Source organism: Pteropus vampyrus, unplaced genomic scaffold (genome assembly GCF_000151845.1).
Source record: "Pteropus vampyrus isolate Shadow unplaced genomic scaffold, Pvam_2.0 Scaffold11, whole genome shotgun sequence".
Lineage (NCBI taxonomy): Eukaryota > Metazoa > Chordata > Mammalia > Chiroptera > Pteropodidae > Pteropus > Pteropus vampyrus.
The window spans coordinates 1,673,966-1,691,719 of NW_011888792.1; the positions used below are offsets into that span (position 1 = coordinate 1,673,966).

Sequence of the window (17,754 nt, forward strand, 5' to 3'; positions counted from 1 at the left end):
TTTTTTGCCTTCGTTTCCATTTTCAAGTAATATCGAAATAGGATCTTCATAAGGGGTTGATCTCGCAAGTGAGATCTGTACTTTTACTGCCTTAGTCTAAATCAGATTTTTAAAAAAGTAGTGTAGGAATGATACAGAATCTTAAATTTGGCAGGTTTGTAGCAAGTCTGTTTTCTTGCTGTAATGAAACTTGAGGGGAAAAAAGCATTCTTTGTATTTTTGTTGTCTGAAATATTAATGAAGTATTTCCCCATGTTACTTATTTGTATCTAGGTTCACACAACATGAATTCTAAAGGCATTGTTTATGAGGTTCATTTGAAAACATAAAATTTGACTTCTTCCAAAAAGATAAATAATTCAGAATTGTTTGAGTATTTCAGATCAGTGATCATATACCATTGAATTCCTAATGATGCTGGCAGATACAGTGCTTAGCTAAAAAATGTATGTAATTCTCAAAGGAAATAGGCACTGACAGAAAGAAATTTTTTTTTTTTGTATTTGGAAAAAAGAGTCCCAGCTCCAGAACATATTATTATCAACCAAACATTTGGGAAAGATAGTTCTTATAGTTGCTTGGTAATTATTGTTCCATAGGAACCAGTCTCATAGTACCCAGTGGTTGCTGTCTTTTATTAAAAAAGTGCAGATATCAGTTTAAAGAAATTCTTTGTTTCTTTGCTTTACGGTTTAGATGACTTGTTCAGTAAGGGCAAAACCAAAAGTAAAATAAAAAACCATATGCACATCTGGTTTCTTAATTAATGCTGCTAATTAAGAAAAGAACCCATACAGGCATACTTCAGAGATGTTGTGGGTTTGGTTGCAGACCACCGATATAAAGTGAGTATTGTGATAAAGCAACTCGTAATCTTTTTGTAGGTGGAGGGTCTTGCCATCAATTTGTTAAAAAAAAAAAAAAAAAAAAAAAAAAAAACAACATCTGAAGCTCAATAAAACGAGTATATACGAGTATATCTGTATAGTTTCTCACTAAAGGTCTGGTAACTCAAGCCAATTTGGTTGTTCACAGTTACTGGGTTCTTTTTGATATAATAGATATTGGGAGTCTCCAGTAACTATATGTAGATGAGGACTCTAAGCTTCACCAACTCTCTCTACCAGGTCGTATGTTAGTTCAAAGAATATTCTGCCACACATATACATTTTAGCAAGCAAGCACAAAAGCAGTTGTGTAAACTCTTAGCAATCATGCTCCTTGTAATTCCAATTCTCAGTCTTGATGTTCTGACAGTGCCTTGCTTCAAAAGTTCACTCAGCGCATTATAGGAGCAGGGTTGCACTTTTGGTTGGAGTTGAGGTGACAAAACCCTCAGATATTTGGTGGAACAGGGCACACTTTTGGAATCCTAAACTTAAGACACCATTCTTCAGGGTATGGACTGTTTGGTTTACAAATACTTGTGAGGGTGAAGGCAATGGAGCAGTTTTTCTGGACAGTCAACACGTCTTAAATGCCACTTATTTATCTCCCATCTCTGGTGCTCATAGGAGATAAAGGCCACTACCTGAGATGTTTTTGGAAAAGGCTACTGGGTTACGAGTTCTTGATTGGTCTTTTGTGCTAACTAAGCATCTCTCTAGAGTCTGTGACTATGTTAATTGTGTAGGTTAAACCCAACTGTCAGGAGTAGAGGAAGTAAACATGACATATCTAAACATGAGGACTGGTTAGATACCAACTCTCAGTCTAGGTAATCAGCTCTTCCAGCTTGATTTTCGACCATGAAGTTGTGCGAACACCTGTCATTTTCACAACCAATCACTGCATAATTATTTCTTCCTGAAAATAACATTTTATATTTCATTACTGTCCCCAAGTGTTTCACAGACATTTTTGAGCTTTATGACTCAACAAACAAACAAACAAACAAACAAACAAACAAACTCAAACTGGCTTCTTTGTAGGAAGATGGCAGACATTTGTTGAACATCTACTTTCTGCTAGACTCTGCAGGTGCTACCAAATATATAAGACATTAATAACCCTTGCCTTCAAGGAGCTAAGATCTATTAATGAGGGTAGCCCAAGAACATAAATTGCTATAAGGCAAGGCAAACTAAGTTAACTGCTGTAAGAAGGAAGAAAAGGGCTACAAATACCTGCTATCAATCAGTTTTGGAGTTGCTTCCTTCTGAAAATCATTAACAAATTATCATCCTTTGGAAGCTAGGAAACTGAGAAATTACACTGCCAAAGGACAGTGTTCAGTTACTAGGCAGCATTCCTAATGTGCAGTAAGTTATTTCTTTGTTAGGGCTCCGGAGCTTAAGTTGGGGGAGTCATCTAGAAGTGGGAGTCATTTCATAATGATGTGGGCTTTGATTTTAGGCTCTAGATTCCTGGATGAGGGCTTGTTTCTATAACTGGCTTGGGAAACTGGATTTTATCTAAATCTTATTATAGCCATGATAAGTGTGGTTGGGCTTATAGTGCAAACACTCATGCTTTCCCTCCAAATAGTTTAGTGACTTGCCATTATTTTTCTTGCTTTTAAGCCATCGAGTCTATAAGTGCTGTTGATGGAAAAAACAAAGAGTTGGCTTATAAAGGAGATTGAATTCCTATATCAGTAATGCATCGATTAATATACTTTTTAACATGAAAGACTAATAAAGCCAAATTGGAGTTGTGCATACACTTAATCATATTGCAACTCAATACTCAAGTCTATGAAATTTATCGAACTTTTAATCTAGTTTGGGATAGTCACAGGGACATAAGCAGAATGTGTTTTTTTGAGCTTAAATAATTTTTGCCAGCTTTTCAGTTTTGTACTTTACTAAAACATTAGCTACATTAATGCGTGTTGTTAATTATAGAGTAAATAACATTTGTTGCACATATCAGAATGTTGATTAAAAGTTGTTAAAGGGTTTATCAAGATGATCTCATGCTAAAGAATAAGGAGGACATTTTTAAGTATTTTGACATATTTTTCTAGCTAATTGTATAGTTTTTCCTGAAGATACTGCCACATGCTTTGCCAATGATAAAAGACTATGTTTGGTTCTATTCCTGGAAATGTAAAAAAGCTCCAAAAACTCTGTGTACCACTTAACTTTCCTTCCTTGTTCTTGTTTTTGGTTCAAGAGCAACTATCCTTATTTCGCCATCAGTCTATTTAACGACACCAGCATCAGTGGAAGACGATATCCCAGTGATATTCTTTTTGCTTCTTTTGGTTTGATTCCCTGTCAAAGAGCTAACTTTTTTCATAATGTGACTGGAATATTTCTAGTGTCTGAATTTGTTTTTAAAATTTCTTTATGCGCTTACATCATGGCTCATATTTTATTCTTTTACAGGAATTTTAAACAGTTGTCAGGTGACATGGAATTTATGACAATTAATGGAACAACGTTAAGGAATCTTGAAATTCTACAGAATCAGGTAGGTAAGCATAAGGGATAGTTCATTCAAAATGGTTTTGAAAGAAATTTTGGAATAAGGTAGCAGTCTATTCCTAAGAGTGTAGAAAAGAATATCGTCTTCAACTGACCTCTCCGCCTGTCAGCTCTTTATTAGTTGATAACTGCAGCGCTTTCTTTTTGGAGAATCAAATACAGTGTACAAAATACTTTTATGAGGTTACTTTGGAAGCTATCGAGCTATCCTTTTCAATGATTGAAGTGACATGCTCATCCTGATAATTTCTGTATTAGATATTTCTTTGGAAGGGTATCATCTTTGAAAATTAATATGAAGTGGATTTTTTTGGTCTGCTCGATTATATTTTTTCTACCTTTTTTTTGAAATGTCTGTAGTCTTATTTCATTATGTAGCATATAAAACAAGTTACCGTGATATTCAATTAGACTGTAAGATGCATAGTACTTCCCTTCACAAATTTTCATCATTTATTTGCCCTTTATTGATGAATTAGGAAGATAATGGAGACATTAAAATTATTGCTTCATTTATTAAATTGTCACTTGGAAATGTGAGATATTTTGTAAAACTAATGTCATAACATAAAGTCATAGAAATAAAAAGCAGTTCCAAGTCATTTGAGTAAATAGTGGAGAAGCTGAACCATCTGAGTCAAATGGTTTAAAGCTCTTCAGAAATATTTATTACCGTTGTGAATTATAGTAAAAGCTGAATTTATTCTCCTGACTCCCAGGTTTGTATATTACTAGTTTCTCTCATTTAGTTTTTTCCTCTTCCAAGCTATCCTTATGTCCTAGGGTCAGCTTACTTTCATTCAATAACATATTTGCCTTGCAATTCCATTATCCAGATGTCGAGAATTTTTCCCACAAGTCTTTCTCATCACCTCTGTATACGTCTGCATGATAGAAAACAAGTAGTAGGAATAAAAGGGTATTTCTTAGATGAAGAAGAGCTCATAGTCAGAGCCTGCAGACACAGCCCCAGCATTCCAAGCTTTCTTTTTTCTTTCCCATCCTCCCTGTTTGAATCATGCTACTGTGGAGGCAGTTCTGAAATCAAATTTATAAGGCAAAATACCCTTTAAAAATCCTTTCATTATCAAGACTTGGGCCCTTGTAGAAACAGAAGCTGAGCATTAACATTTTCTGCTTGTCTTTGCACTTCGGCTTTGGCTTCCCTTACCAACGAGCAATGGCAAGGGGTAGTGAGGAGGGCTGCATGTCAGGGAGAGCAGAGACATAACAGGACTTGGGTCTCCCTCATCTCTCCTTTTCTTGTCTGTGCCTGCTTCTCCAGTGATGCCAGCTAAATGGAACTTCATTCCTCACCGTCGTCCTTTTCCTGGGACCCTGTACTGCAGACAGGCCACTTGGACTCTTGTCTCAGAAGGGGCCCTGGTGTTACTAATCCGGACCACCCTCAACAGTCAGCACTGGCCATTAGGCTTATCCACAGGGAGAGAGGGGGGCGCCTCCGTGACCACCGTAGCTTCTGTGTGTGCTCTGCTTTAAACTTCTAAGGCCTGGAGAGCTTATGTCATACAGTTAAAGTTGATTTCTGCCAGGTGGCATTGTGTCCTAATTATGAGTCTTTTCTCCCAAACTTGGATATAAGTGCCCTGAGGGGAGAGACCATGCCTTAATATACCTTTACCTATCATACACCTGAGCCATAGGTATTTTCTAAGTACCTGTTTGATGATTTGAAGGAAAAGGAAAAGGTAAAAAAAAGAAAACTCAGGTAAAAACTTTAATTTTATATTTCAAATAAGATTTGAACCTATTAATAGACTTTTTGTAAGATAACGAAAACTTACTTGGTTAAAATGAACTATCATATCTACTTAATTGTAAATTTTTTTATGGCTCAACTTTCAAGTAGCAAAGCATAGATAGATAAACTATCTATGATTTAATAAAGCAAACTAAAACAAAACCCTTCCAGGGTAAATTCTCAGAGTGTAGTGCAGGTTCATGTCTATCTCTAGTACCTTATACTTGTTTAATGTTGTCTTGAGGGCATTGGTCTTTAGAATGTTAATTCTGAGGCAGTCAATGGTACTGAATTGCCAAAGAATATTAAATTATCTTCATTGTACTTCCTAAGGCAGAAGAGTATATAATTATATTTTTAAGATGCATAGGACAAATATATATGTCAAAAGAGATGTTTTAATAATTTATTCTTAGTTAACCAAAAATAATACATAGTCTATCCCTTTTTTGTGCAAAATATCAATACTTTATATATATATAGTGTGTATATATGTGTGTGGTTTTGTATATGTAAGTATTATATATATAACACACATTCATTCATCAAACATTAAATGAACACCTGTGATGAGCCGTTTGTTATGCTAGGCATATGTAACAGTTAAAACTAGGGTATGTGGAATCATTAGAGCACATGAACAGCTAGCTATTTGGGTACAAATACAATCGTCTAGTTAATAAAACTTGTTTTCTCGCTTTTCTTAGACTGATAAGAAAACCAAAGGAAGTTTATTTTGGGTTTTAGACCATACTAAAACTTCGTTTGGGAGACGGAAGTTAAAGAAGTGGGTGACCCAGCCACTCCTTAAATTAAGGTAAAGGGAATCCTTTTTTGTGCGTTTATTCTGAAATTATATAAAGTTGTGAAATTAAAAGTATATTGCCCTCCTTAAAACCAAGGTTACCATGACTTATAAGAACACCGTTTTAAATTAGGGAAGATTTTAGTTTGTATCTGGCAATAGACTGTCTACTATTACGAGGATTTTTTTTCCTTTTCCCTAAGAATGAGCCTGCTTGCAGATTGGAAGACATGATGTGTGTTCAGGGAAAGTGAGTTATCCAGGTAGTTTGGGGTCATCAGTAGCATAAGGGGGTAGAGAGCGAAGGGGCTGGAGAGATGGAATCCTATCTTTTGTAGAGGGCTTTGTAGGCTAGGCTGAGGAGTTGGTAGCCAGGGGAAGTTAATCCAATGATTTCGAGCCTGGGAGTGAAAGGATCAAAGCTAGGCTTGTGTGTCGGAGGGGCCAGCATGGTGGTGATGGTCAGGGCTATTAGCAAGTTTACTGAGAGCTTCTGAGGATCTGAGCTAAAGCAGTACTAGTAGGAATCTGAAAGAGGGGTTGGGCATGAGATGTTTAAGATAGTAGCATGAGTTACTAGGAGCACCTTTATTACATACCAGGCACCATGCTAGGGGTTTTATGTGCATTTCTCTTTAAGTTGCACAATAACCTCACTCTTGGCTGCGTTTTATGCTGTGCTTAGGAGATAGTCATCTACCATAAAGGATAGCAGATATTGTTATTAGTGTTAGTAATAAGCTTTATGACATTGTTTTGATGATGATTACCAAATCACTTCAGCTTTCGTGGGGCATTTTGATTTCCCTTCTTGACCATAAAGACCTTTGAGCAGGGGAAATTGACTAGATAAAGAAGAAATTCTGAAAATGGAAGTATCTACTTTGGTTCAATATTCAAATGAAATAAGGTTACCTTGTGGAGCAACAGCAGACAAGATGGCTTTCTGCAGATAGTCTGTGGACACAGCCTAAGGGGTGTTGCATTCTGGCTTCTGGAGAGACATCTACCTAAGCATGCACAGCAATTCTTACTATCTTATTTGCTAGAAACAGACTCACTAGTAGACTTTTTCATGTAAATTAAAATTTTTATTTCTCGTTAAATTTGTTTTATAATAACCAAGATTAAGTTGAGATAAATTCAGTGGACCATGTTGTATGCTCTTTAGGGACTGAATTATGTATCCCTTGGGATCTTACTTTCCCAGAAAGATTGAGAGAAAACATGCCATGCATTGAACACTGATGCTTTCAAGTGTGAACTTTAGACTGGCCTAACAATTATATAGCTGAAAACAAGCACACAAAACTTTTCCTTTGCCCTTTTTATTTTAGGTCATAGTTTTAAAACTTTCATCTTCCAGTTAAATCTTAATGGTACTTGCAGCCTATTCCAAATAAACACATTGAGAAAATCTTCAGTTGATTAGTCAGTAAGTCAATTATATATTTATTATTATTATTATTTTAACTAACATAGGTGCCATGCTTATCACATCAATGGTCCATCTAGGCTAATATTCTGTTGCTGACATTGGCAGCCAAGTGCTAGTTTAGGGCCTGGTTTTCTTCTACAGTTATCATAGAACAAATAATTGGTGACAAGGGAATTTAGCAATATAAGACAGACCTTTCAAAGTTCTCCAAGGGCCCATTATTTGTTAGTCATCTATGAATTCTCTTAAATCCCTTAAGATCTTCTTTATATTTTTAGTCTATTTCAGCTCCCAGGGAAATCTCACAGTTCATAAATCCAGGACCAAGTGTTTCAAATTTCAGAGGATTTTTCACTCTTACCACCTTTTATTCCATAAAATGGCCTCTTTGGTGCAGAATTTTACTGGTGTCTTTTAGAAAGTCTAAATGGCTTTTACTCTATACTTATTGACTGATTCAAAGATTTCATTTAGATTATTGAGACTAGATTTTATATACTTCACTGAAACCACATAAATTTTTATAAATAGTTTATGCTTTCTTATGTATGATTAATACTTTTTATGACCTCTGCTAATTTCTGCTATGCAGGAAGATTCTCCTGCATAGTTCTCTGGCTTCTTCTTATAAACACATGTCACATTGGCAAGCCATTAGTCCTAAGACCTTTTAAAATTAATTTATATTGAATTCATTTTTTTTGAGGTTTCATCTTTGAATTTCTTTTGCTTCTTTGAGTTGATATGGTCTTGTCACTCTTTTATATATAACCATATGTACTTTATTAGTTTTGTCAAAAAGCCTGAAAATGCAAATTCTTGTAAATATTGATTTGCAGGGGAGAAGAAGACTTTTAAAAGTATGAGACGATTCTCTAAAATGATGTTTTAGGCATAATATTAATTTCCAAGGCAGATTTCTTCATCTTAGAAGGGTTCAAGATTTAGTAACATACTCTATATTTTAAAATATTAAACAAAAGTAAGTTATGCATTTCATTCTTGAGTACCTCTTCTACCTGCACTGTAAATGTTGACGATACCCAGAGTTCTCTCCTGGGGCCTCTTCTCACTTTCAACACTACTTAGGCTCTTATCTGTGGCCATGGGTTCTCTTCTAACTTAAGTGCTGATGACTTTGTCACCATTATCTCCAGCGGCTACAGACCCACACATCTGCCAGGACATCTCTGCCTCAGAAGTGTGCAATTTGAGTGGGCAAAACAGATTGGAAACAAAGCATTTCCTTCAGTGAGAGGGTGATTTCTTGGAAAGACAGCTGTGTGTGTGCACATGCAGAACAGCAGATTACTTACTATGAAGCAGACTCTGAGAAATGTTTCTCCCCTTCTAGTGGTTGTATTATTTGGATCAACAGTGAAAATGTTGAATCTTTGTCAAGAGGTGGTAGTATATCACCTTGCCTTTTTGTAAAATCACTTTTTATGAAAGGCAGTCAGATGAAAGTCTTTACATAAAAGGCTTTTTGTTTACTGAGGAAGCTGAAGCTAAGCACTTCCATGCCTGTGGTCTTGCCCTTCTCTGTTTCTACTCTGCATGACCTATAGATTTTAAAAGATGTATATTTCATTATGTTGCTCCGTACTGTTTATAGTTCTTACAACACACTGAGTGTGATTTATTTCAGGATCTTTGTTCTTTTTTTCTGAAGTGGAAACTTCTACTTATTTTTGTTCCCTTCCTAGTTTGCTGGCCGCTTCTTCAAAGTTTCCTTTGCTAGCCGTTCGTCCTCTATGTATCTTTTCAGTGTTGGGAGTTCCTGAGACCTGAACTTAGGAGCTGCGGGGAATAGATTCGGCTTTCTTCTTTCCCTCACCCTCCCCTCCCCTCCTCTTCTCTTCTCACTATCTTTTACCCTACTCCTATGAACTTACCTGTTGCTACGATGATAAATATCAAAATGTCCGTGATTCCCAAATTTTTATCTCTGGTCTTTACTCTCCTCTACTCTCTAGGCTTATATATTCAAATTAGATTCAGAAACGCACAGGTCTGTCACACACCCCTCAAAACAATGTGTTCAATCCTGTTATTTTTCCTGTTTTCCCCATTCTAGGAACTAGCACATCTACCTAATGAGCTGCTTAAGCCAGAAACCTAGGGGCTATCCTGAACATTTCCTTTCCAATAGCCACATACAGCCTAATACTAAGTCCTATTGCTTCCTTCTCTAAAATATATCCAGAGTCTTTGCATGTTTTGCCATCCCTACTGCCATCACCCTAGTCTCAACTACCATCAGTTCTCAATCGGACTGTTGTAGTATCCTCCTAAAGGACCTCTTTTTTCAAAATAAAGACTGAAACATGTCACTCCCCTCCCTTAAAGTCTTCATTGGCTTTCCATTGTGCTTCAAATAAAAGTTTTTTAACTTGGCTTTCCGACCCTCCCCTGCATTCACTCATTTATTGTCTTCTGGTCACTCTGGCCTTCCTTTGGTTCCTGAGCATCCCAAAGCTTTTCCTCATCTCATCGTCTTCACCGTTCACTGGTCTCTCTACCTAGAATGTTCTTCCCTTTTTCTTTAGTCTTTACATGGCTAACTCCTTACCCTTAGGTCTCACCTTAAAAGTGTTATCTCTTCAGAGCTTTTTTCTCTGATCTCCTAATCTAAATTATGTTCCTGTATCATTCTTCGATAGCATATAGGACTTATCATGACTGATATTTGTTTTTTATCTGTTTATTTAATATCTGTCTCGGTAAACTGTGCTTCATTTATAACAAACATTTGACAAGTATTTATTGAATGAATTATTAAAAGTGAATTATTTAAGACCTAACTCTGATATCGCCTTTGAGAAGTGCTCCTGTTTCTTCTTTCTCTAGATAGTTAACTCCTCTTAATCCTGTCCAGCTTTTTACCCCTCCACCCTCAACACACAGAGAATGCATTGGGGGCTCATCGTGCTTTGAATGTAATAGATGATCAAGAAATTACGACCAAATGAATGAATCTATTTGAAAATCTTGGATGTGGTTCCATAGTGTAGCGGTTAGCATGTCTGCTTTACACCCAGAAGGTCCTAGGTTCGCGCCCCAGTGGAGCCACGGTCCATGGTCTACGGCCATGCCACCCTGAACAAGCCTGATGTCTGATCTTGGAAGCTAAGCAGGGTTGGGCCTGGTTAGTACTTGGATGGGAGACCACTTAGGAAGACCAGGTGCTGTAGGCGTAAATAATAATAATAAATTTTTAAAAAACTTACAGTTCTAAATAGGTTTTGAAAATAAAGACATACGTGTGTAACAGTTTATTTTTCTAAGAAAAGCTTGATTTTAAAAAGACTGTATAAGTAGCTTTCCTTTATGTGATTCTTTGTTTTATTTTCTCAGAAGTGATTCTGAGAAACAATTTTTTCCCTGCTAATGGAATAATTGATTGCTCAGGTCTGAAAACATTGTACTTAACTGGAAGAAATGGTTTGGCAACATCTTGCATTCTTGTCAAACCCCTAGTGGAATTAGAGTAGATAGAAGTTACGCAGAGAAAATCATGTGACTTAGTAAGGACGTTGATAGGAAGGGGCCGTCTTTCACCTTAGGCATAGCTAGTTTTAAGTCTCATGTAAAAGGTCTAACTCGTAACTCTAAACACATCTGAGTCAGCATTTATTTGCTTAGAAATATTCGGTCACATGCTGATTTTCCTATGTCTCTTTAAGACCACACCTGTAGAATTTGACTTCTATAATGGGTGATTTACTAGTGTTTTAGTTTGCTAGGGGGTAACAAAATATCACAAACTGGGTGGCTTAAACAACATAAATTTGTCTCACAGTTGCAGGCTGTATGTCCACGATCAAGGTATCAGTAGAATTGGTTCTTTAAGAGGCCAGGGAGAATCTGTTACCCGCATCTCTCCTAGCTTCTAGTGGTTTGCTGGCAATCGTTGGTGTTATTTGGCCCGTAGATGCCTCTTTTATCTCTGCCTTCACAGTCACATGGTGTTCTTTCTTCCCGTGTACATATCTCTTCACAAGGCATTCTTTTAATAAGGTTGTAGTCATATTGGATCAGATGCCTACTCTATTCCAGGATAACCTCATCTTAACTAATTACATGTATAATAACCTTGTTTCCAAGTAAGGTCACATTCTGAGGCACTGTGGGTTAGGTCCTCAACATATATTTTTTGGGGGAACATAATTCAGATCATAACAGATAGGCTCAAATATTTTAAAACTTTCCCTTTTTTAGGGCACAAGTAGATTGAATGTACTCATCTCTTGAATGGAAACAAGAGTTTTGATTATCATTTAAATGCACTGCCTATTTATTCAGCATCTGAAATGACATTGTAAAGAACCATTGAATTATATAAATTGCAAACATTCTGCAATTTCGTTCCTATAGTATAGTACTCTGTAAAATCATCCATCTGTCTTATCTTTGAAAAATATTCTGGACTGTATCTGTCCAGGTAAAGGCACTTGTTAATGTTAGATTGATTTTAGGAATAAAAAACATATTAAAAAAATAAATAAAGGAGATGTTTGGGTAGAAAGAAGCAGAGGTCCAGACGTAAAAGTCGAGGAAGGAAAAATAGCCAGGGTGAAAAGGGGGAAGGGCTGAAGCCTAAGATTTATTGTAAATGAGTCTCCGTATGGGAGAAGCAGAAAACTGAAAGCTCAGAAGGATCAAGCGAGCCGAAAGAAAATGGCAGGATGGGAAACCAGTGTGTAACTGTGCTGCATTTAAAAAATCTGTATTACGTCTACAGATTCTTTCAACTGTCCTCAGAGATAGTTGTTGCTTCATTGTATAGGTGAGAAAAACTGAGACAGGTTAATTATCCAAGATCATCCAGCCAAGCACATACGGGCCCATCTGAAAGCACAGTTTTGTTTGGAATTAATGAGGCTCACCTTTAGTTCCAATTCCCTTGCTCAGTTGTGTCACTTTGGATGAGTTTGAACTTTTATACACCTTAATGTCTTCACCTGTTAAATGGAAATTACGGTCTCTACCTCATAGTGTTGTTGTGAGGACCAAACGAAACAGTATAAATAAAGGATTAGTGTGGTTTCTAGCATCAATTATGTGGTCAAGAAAATAGTTGTAGCCTTTATAATCCCCCCAAATTAGAAGCAACCTAGTTATTAGTAGGGCATGGAAAAATAAATTGTTATTTAGTTATACGTTAAAATATTATACAGCCATTAAAAGAAGACAGTCATAAGATGACCCAGCTGGAGGCTTCCAGTGGTGACAGGGAGGAGTCTGTGCTTGTGTTGTCAGTTGTCCAGGATCTGTCCCAGTCAGTTCTCCTGAATCTTGTACTTGCCTGTGTTTTACCTTTTGCCTGTAGCTGCAGTCTGGATGGTGAGGAGAATTGCAAGGACCACTGATGAGTAGGTAGAGTCTTTGTGTGAGTCTTCTCTCAGAATGATGCAGCCATTGGCAATTGAGCACTATCAATTTGTGTGATTGGGCTTGGATTACAACCTTTCTCTTTTATTAAATGCTCTAAGCTGATTAAGCCCTAGGAACTTAAGAAATTCAGCTTCATGTTCTGATTGACTAAGTACACATTAACATGTTTGATGAGACTAAAGATAGTGTGTTGGCTAGAGAAACTAACTGGTAACAAAAAGGCCTCCCTAAAATTTCATGGCTTTAATAGAGTGGAAATTGATTTCTTCTTTGCATAAACGATCCACGGTCTCGGGCTGGAACTCTCATCACACAGTCATCTAGGAAGCCCAGGGGCTCTTAAGTCTTAAACATGTGACTTCTGAGGTCTACTTGAACAATGACATTTAGCCAGTGGAAGAGGAAAGAGCATGGAGGATATATTTTTGTTTTTTATGAGCCAGGTCTTGCAGTGGCAGGTATCACTTCTCATATCTCCTTGGCTAGAAATCATTCTGATGGTCTCACTTAACTGCAAGGGAGATTAACATATGTTTGTTAAGGGTGAAGAAGAAATGTTTAGAGAATAGCTAGTAGTCTATTGCTGTAGTTGGCTATTTTTTTCTTTACCTTTGTATTGTTTCAACTCTATTTTCCTTTTTTTAGCATAAAAAATTAATTTATTGAAATTTCTGAACAGACAATAACTTCACATAGTGTCAGAGTTTAAGTTCAGAGATATACAGTGAAATATTTATCTCTCATCCCTATCCCACATTTGCCCATTTCCTACTGGATAATTATGGTTATTATTTTCTTGTATATCTTTTTAGAGAATTTTTGTTTTAAAAGCAAATAATCAAATATGAATGGCTGCCCCTTCACCTTTTTACATAGGCGAAGGCATTATATACACAGTACTGTGTACTTTTATTCTTTCCCTTAATAGTATAAGGTAGTTATTTTAAATTTTGTGTTATTCCGTCTCAGTGGCAAGACATTGTTCCTATTGTCAAGGAGTTTCTGATGTAATTTGGTCAAGGTACAGTCTCCTAGTGAAGTGAAGGAGATACAAGTAGTGGAAGCTTTTGTACCTAAAGTAAAATACTTACCTGTTATTCACTGTATAGCTCAATACCACAAGTAAAACAAATGAAGAATACTTTCATAATTAAAATTAGATTTTGAGAAAACTGCTGGAGAGAATTAAGCATCTTAAGTTTATTCTTGGCATTTAAATCACATAAGTAATTAAAATTAAGAAAATAGAAAATTCTTGGTGTTAGGAAATAGATCCTTGACAATTGATTAATTTTCGTGTAATTTTCTAAAGCACTAAGTACATAAGTGAGTGTTAATTGTTTTGAATAATTACATGACTTTATTTTGGTAAGCCTGTATGTTTGGATTATTAATGATTATATTTCTAATTCATAGCCCCAGGCTACATGACAGAGTAATAGAATGTTACGTATTTCCTCCATTTAACATTTAATGTATAATACAGTAAAACTAAATGCCATTTTTAACTCTCTGGAACTTCTTGAAATTAACTACAATAGGAGGCCCTGTTTATTCTTTGTCGTTTCTCATGTTCCATGAGCCTGCCAACTGAATGATCACCTGTGGCGACCCTGATTTTACTCAGCCCATTGAGACAGTACTGCTTGTAAATGAGAAATAAGAGTGGTTGGTGGTACGTAATTGAGATCTGTGTGATTGATTGGTGTTGACCCCATGCCCCTTTGCCTTTGCTGACTGAGAGGGGAAAGGGGAACTGCTGCTGCCAAGAAAAAAGTGACGCTAGATACGTCTTATCCAAATGTCTACTCTGACTGTTATTGCATATGGATGAACTAGCATCTCTTGGGGTGCATATATCCAGGAACATGTAGCTGGTCTCTGGTTTATTCTACAGTATCAGGGCCTCCAGTGAGATACAGACCCCAGTAAATGGCAACTTTCATTTGGGCTGAGAAGAAATACAGGAGAGTAAGAAGGAAGAGATGCAGATCTTTTCCTTTTTGGCTCTTCCAGCTTTATCTTTCTCTCTTTTTCTCCCCACCCTTATTGGTGGGGATTTTCAGAATGTATCCCCTCAAAATGCTGTGGGAGGACTTCCTTTTTTTGTGGCTTTAATGTCTTTAAAATGCTTCTCTATACGAAGTAACTAGAAAGGTTCCAAAAGTGTAACAAATATTCTTTTAGGACAGCTGAGCTTGTTAAACAAATAAATAAGGGGAAAGTCTCAGGTAACAGATTCAAACAGGAGCTGGAAAAGAAAGCGAGTTGACTCTGGTGTTGCAGCTGCCCCTAAGGCCTTCGCAGATGTCGATAATCACAAGGATTTGGTTTAAAAAAGCTTTGTGATAAAGAGGAGACAAGGCCTCGTGTCTGTTTAAGTTAGAGAGTCTACAGCAATGTGAGACACTGAAAGGATCATAATCACAGTAAGGAGAGGGGACAAAGAAATATGTCTGTCTTGGCCTACTCTCATAGCGGGGAAAGTTTCCAAAAATTCTTAACCACAGGCCCATCCTTACTCAGGTTTGCTATTCCACTTTGTACTGTGAGGTCTGACAATTTCCAAGTTGTAAAATTTATTTAAAATCATCCCATCGTAGTCTACGGCCAAGCCACCCTGTAGGTGCCCAACCTCGTCTGATCTCGGAAGCTAAGCAGGGTCGGGCCTGGTTAGTACTTGGATGGGAGACCACCTAGGAATACCAGGTGCTGTAGGCATAAAAAAAAAAAAATTAATTAAAATCAAATAAAATCATTCCATTGTACTTCAGAGTTCCTAGCGGAAGCAAATGCAAATCCTCCCTTTGTCAATCTAGGCCTCCTAGGAATCCCAAAGAGGAAAGCTCTTCCTTAAGCTCACAACCGTAATTATAGTAGACACAGGGAAACAAGTAACTATTAGTGTGAGTCAGCAGAAATTACAAACAGCAGAATTAGAATGCCAAGACCCTCAGATAATGGAATTATAAAAATAAATATCAAACCAACAAGTTAAAAGAAATACAAAAAAAAAAACCCCACAAAAAAAACCACAAAACGACAAAAAACCAAAAACTTGAGCACAGAACAAAATACCATCAAAGGAGATCAGTTTGATTTTAAAAAAGAACCACATACAGCTTTTAGCAACACTGAATTGGTTAAATAGAAATAGATGCAATAGCTAAAATGCAAGATAATATTTGAAGAAATTACCTAGAGTGTAGCACAGAGGGACAATTACGTAACTGATTTGATTCCTAATTTTCTCATCTGTGCTTCTTTTGCTTTCATTTGGTGATTTCTCTTGGATTTATTGAGTATTTTTAATCATTCAGGCCTCCCTTCCCCTCAAAGCTTGATAGTTTGCATGTCTATTTTTATTGTCTGTTGTTTCTATTGATTCTTACTCATCTGATTTCTTTTTGTGTACTGGTTATATTATTTGGAAATATATTTTTAAGAGTAATGTGAAGGCTAGGATGAAGGTGCTTTCTCCTAGACAGAATTGTTACTTGCTTCTGCCAGATTCTTGTTGGCACCACCAGTCTGGGACCATCTTAATTCAAGTTCAATGTTTGATATGTTTTAGTGCATTCAAATGATACCAACTCAGACTGAAAATTCACCTTTCTTATGAAGCAAGCTCATTTTTATAGCAGATTCGTTTGGCATACCTCTTCAGTGCAAAAGTAGCTTTGAGTGCTAGATTATTTCTCTGGGCTCTTTCTTTTAAATTTTGGTATGGTTATTCCTTACCATTTTGTTAGTTCTTCGATGCTTTTACAAACATGTTTTTATGTTTTATTTGGCTTTTGAAAAATTGTTCTCAGTGGGAAGGATGGTCTGAAAGTACCCATTCCCATCATTACCAAAGGCAGGAGTCATGTTCTTTTCAAAGACTCAGGTTTGTGGCCTGTACTGATAATAGAGAGTAGCTATAAGAAAATTGTTCTGTTTAATATTTTGAAAGGGCAAATTGTCTATCGGTAAAAATGATGCCTCATCAGAACACAAGTAATAAAAATCATTAAAAGCTTCTTGGGTGATTTACCATTTGTAACAAGGTAAATATTCTTAATTGTTCTTTAGAATGTAATTTCATAAATAAAATAAAACCTTTCTTTCATGATGTGTAAGGTTTTGAGCATAAGATTTGTGAGTGGCATCACAGTGCATCTCATTACCCAAGTTACTTCTTCTTACCTCCCTTATCAATAACAGCTCTCATTAATTTTACATCCTTAATATCTCTTGAAACTATGGCCCCTTTTCATTTCTATATCCTCTACCTAAGTTCATTCATATCATGAACATCACTCACCTAGGTTACTGAAACAGCCTTCTAATCAGCTTTCCTACTACTGTTCTTAAGTCCTTTCAAACATTAGCCATTGGCTTCCATTGCTGTAAGGATAAAGTCAACATTTCTATGTGGTGTGCATTACTCACATGACCCTGCTTACCTTTCTAGCTTCTGCTATCACACTCTCACCCTTCATCTTTCACTCCTCCTATAGTTGGTACTTGAAAGCACTCAGTAATTGAATGAATGGTGTATATGAAATGTGAAGCTGGGTAGATCCAAGTAATGATGCTTAGGTCCTAGGAAAGGGCTTATAATTTATGTTTCTACTAGAAATCTGTTTAGGTAGTTGGTTTAGCCGTCTCACATGACCAATGTGTTAATGTGTGAATTTCATTATATTTCTTTTAAAGCAACCCTTTCAGAAAAAAATTAGAATAACAAAAAAACCAACCTTTCCCCAGCAGTTTGTATTTTAACATTTCCCCCCAGATAACCTTGTGTTAGAATTATAGGAGCATCTCTATGAATAGCATTCAGCAGGTACAGACTCTATCACATGTCCTTACATTGGCAATAGCTATAGGTCACACATTGCGTTTCTTAGTGACAGCCACACACAACAAATACTAA

At 36.5% G+C, this 17,754-nt stretch overlaps 1 protein-coding gene and 2 pseudogenes across 3 annotated transcripts in view; all 3 read left to right on the forward strand.

Annotated features, from left to right (window-relative positions):
- The window catches only part of MSH3 (mutS homolog 3), a 127,607-nt gene that overhangs the window by 40,863 nt on the left and 68,990 nt on the right, over positions 1–17,754 (forward strand). For all 3 annotated transcript variants that reach the window (XM_011377558.2, XM_023523009.1, XM_023523013.1), the window contains 2 exons: positions 3,333–3,417; positions 5,901–6,010. In XM_011377558.2, coding sequence (XP_011375860.1) covers positions 3,333–3,417; positions 5,901–6,010 — 195 coding nt within the window. The remainder of the gene's footprint in view (positions 1–3,332; positions 3,418–5,900; positions 6,011–17,754) is intronic.
- On the forward strand, positions 10,518–10,633 carry LOC111731909 (annotated as a pseudogene).
- Positions 15,436–15,554, forward strand: LOC111732111 (annotated as a pseudogene).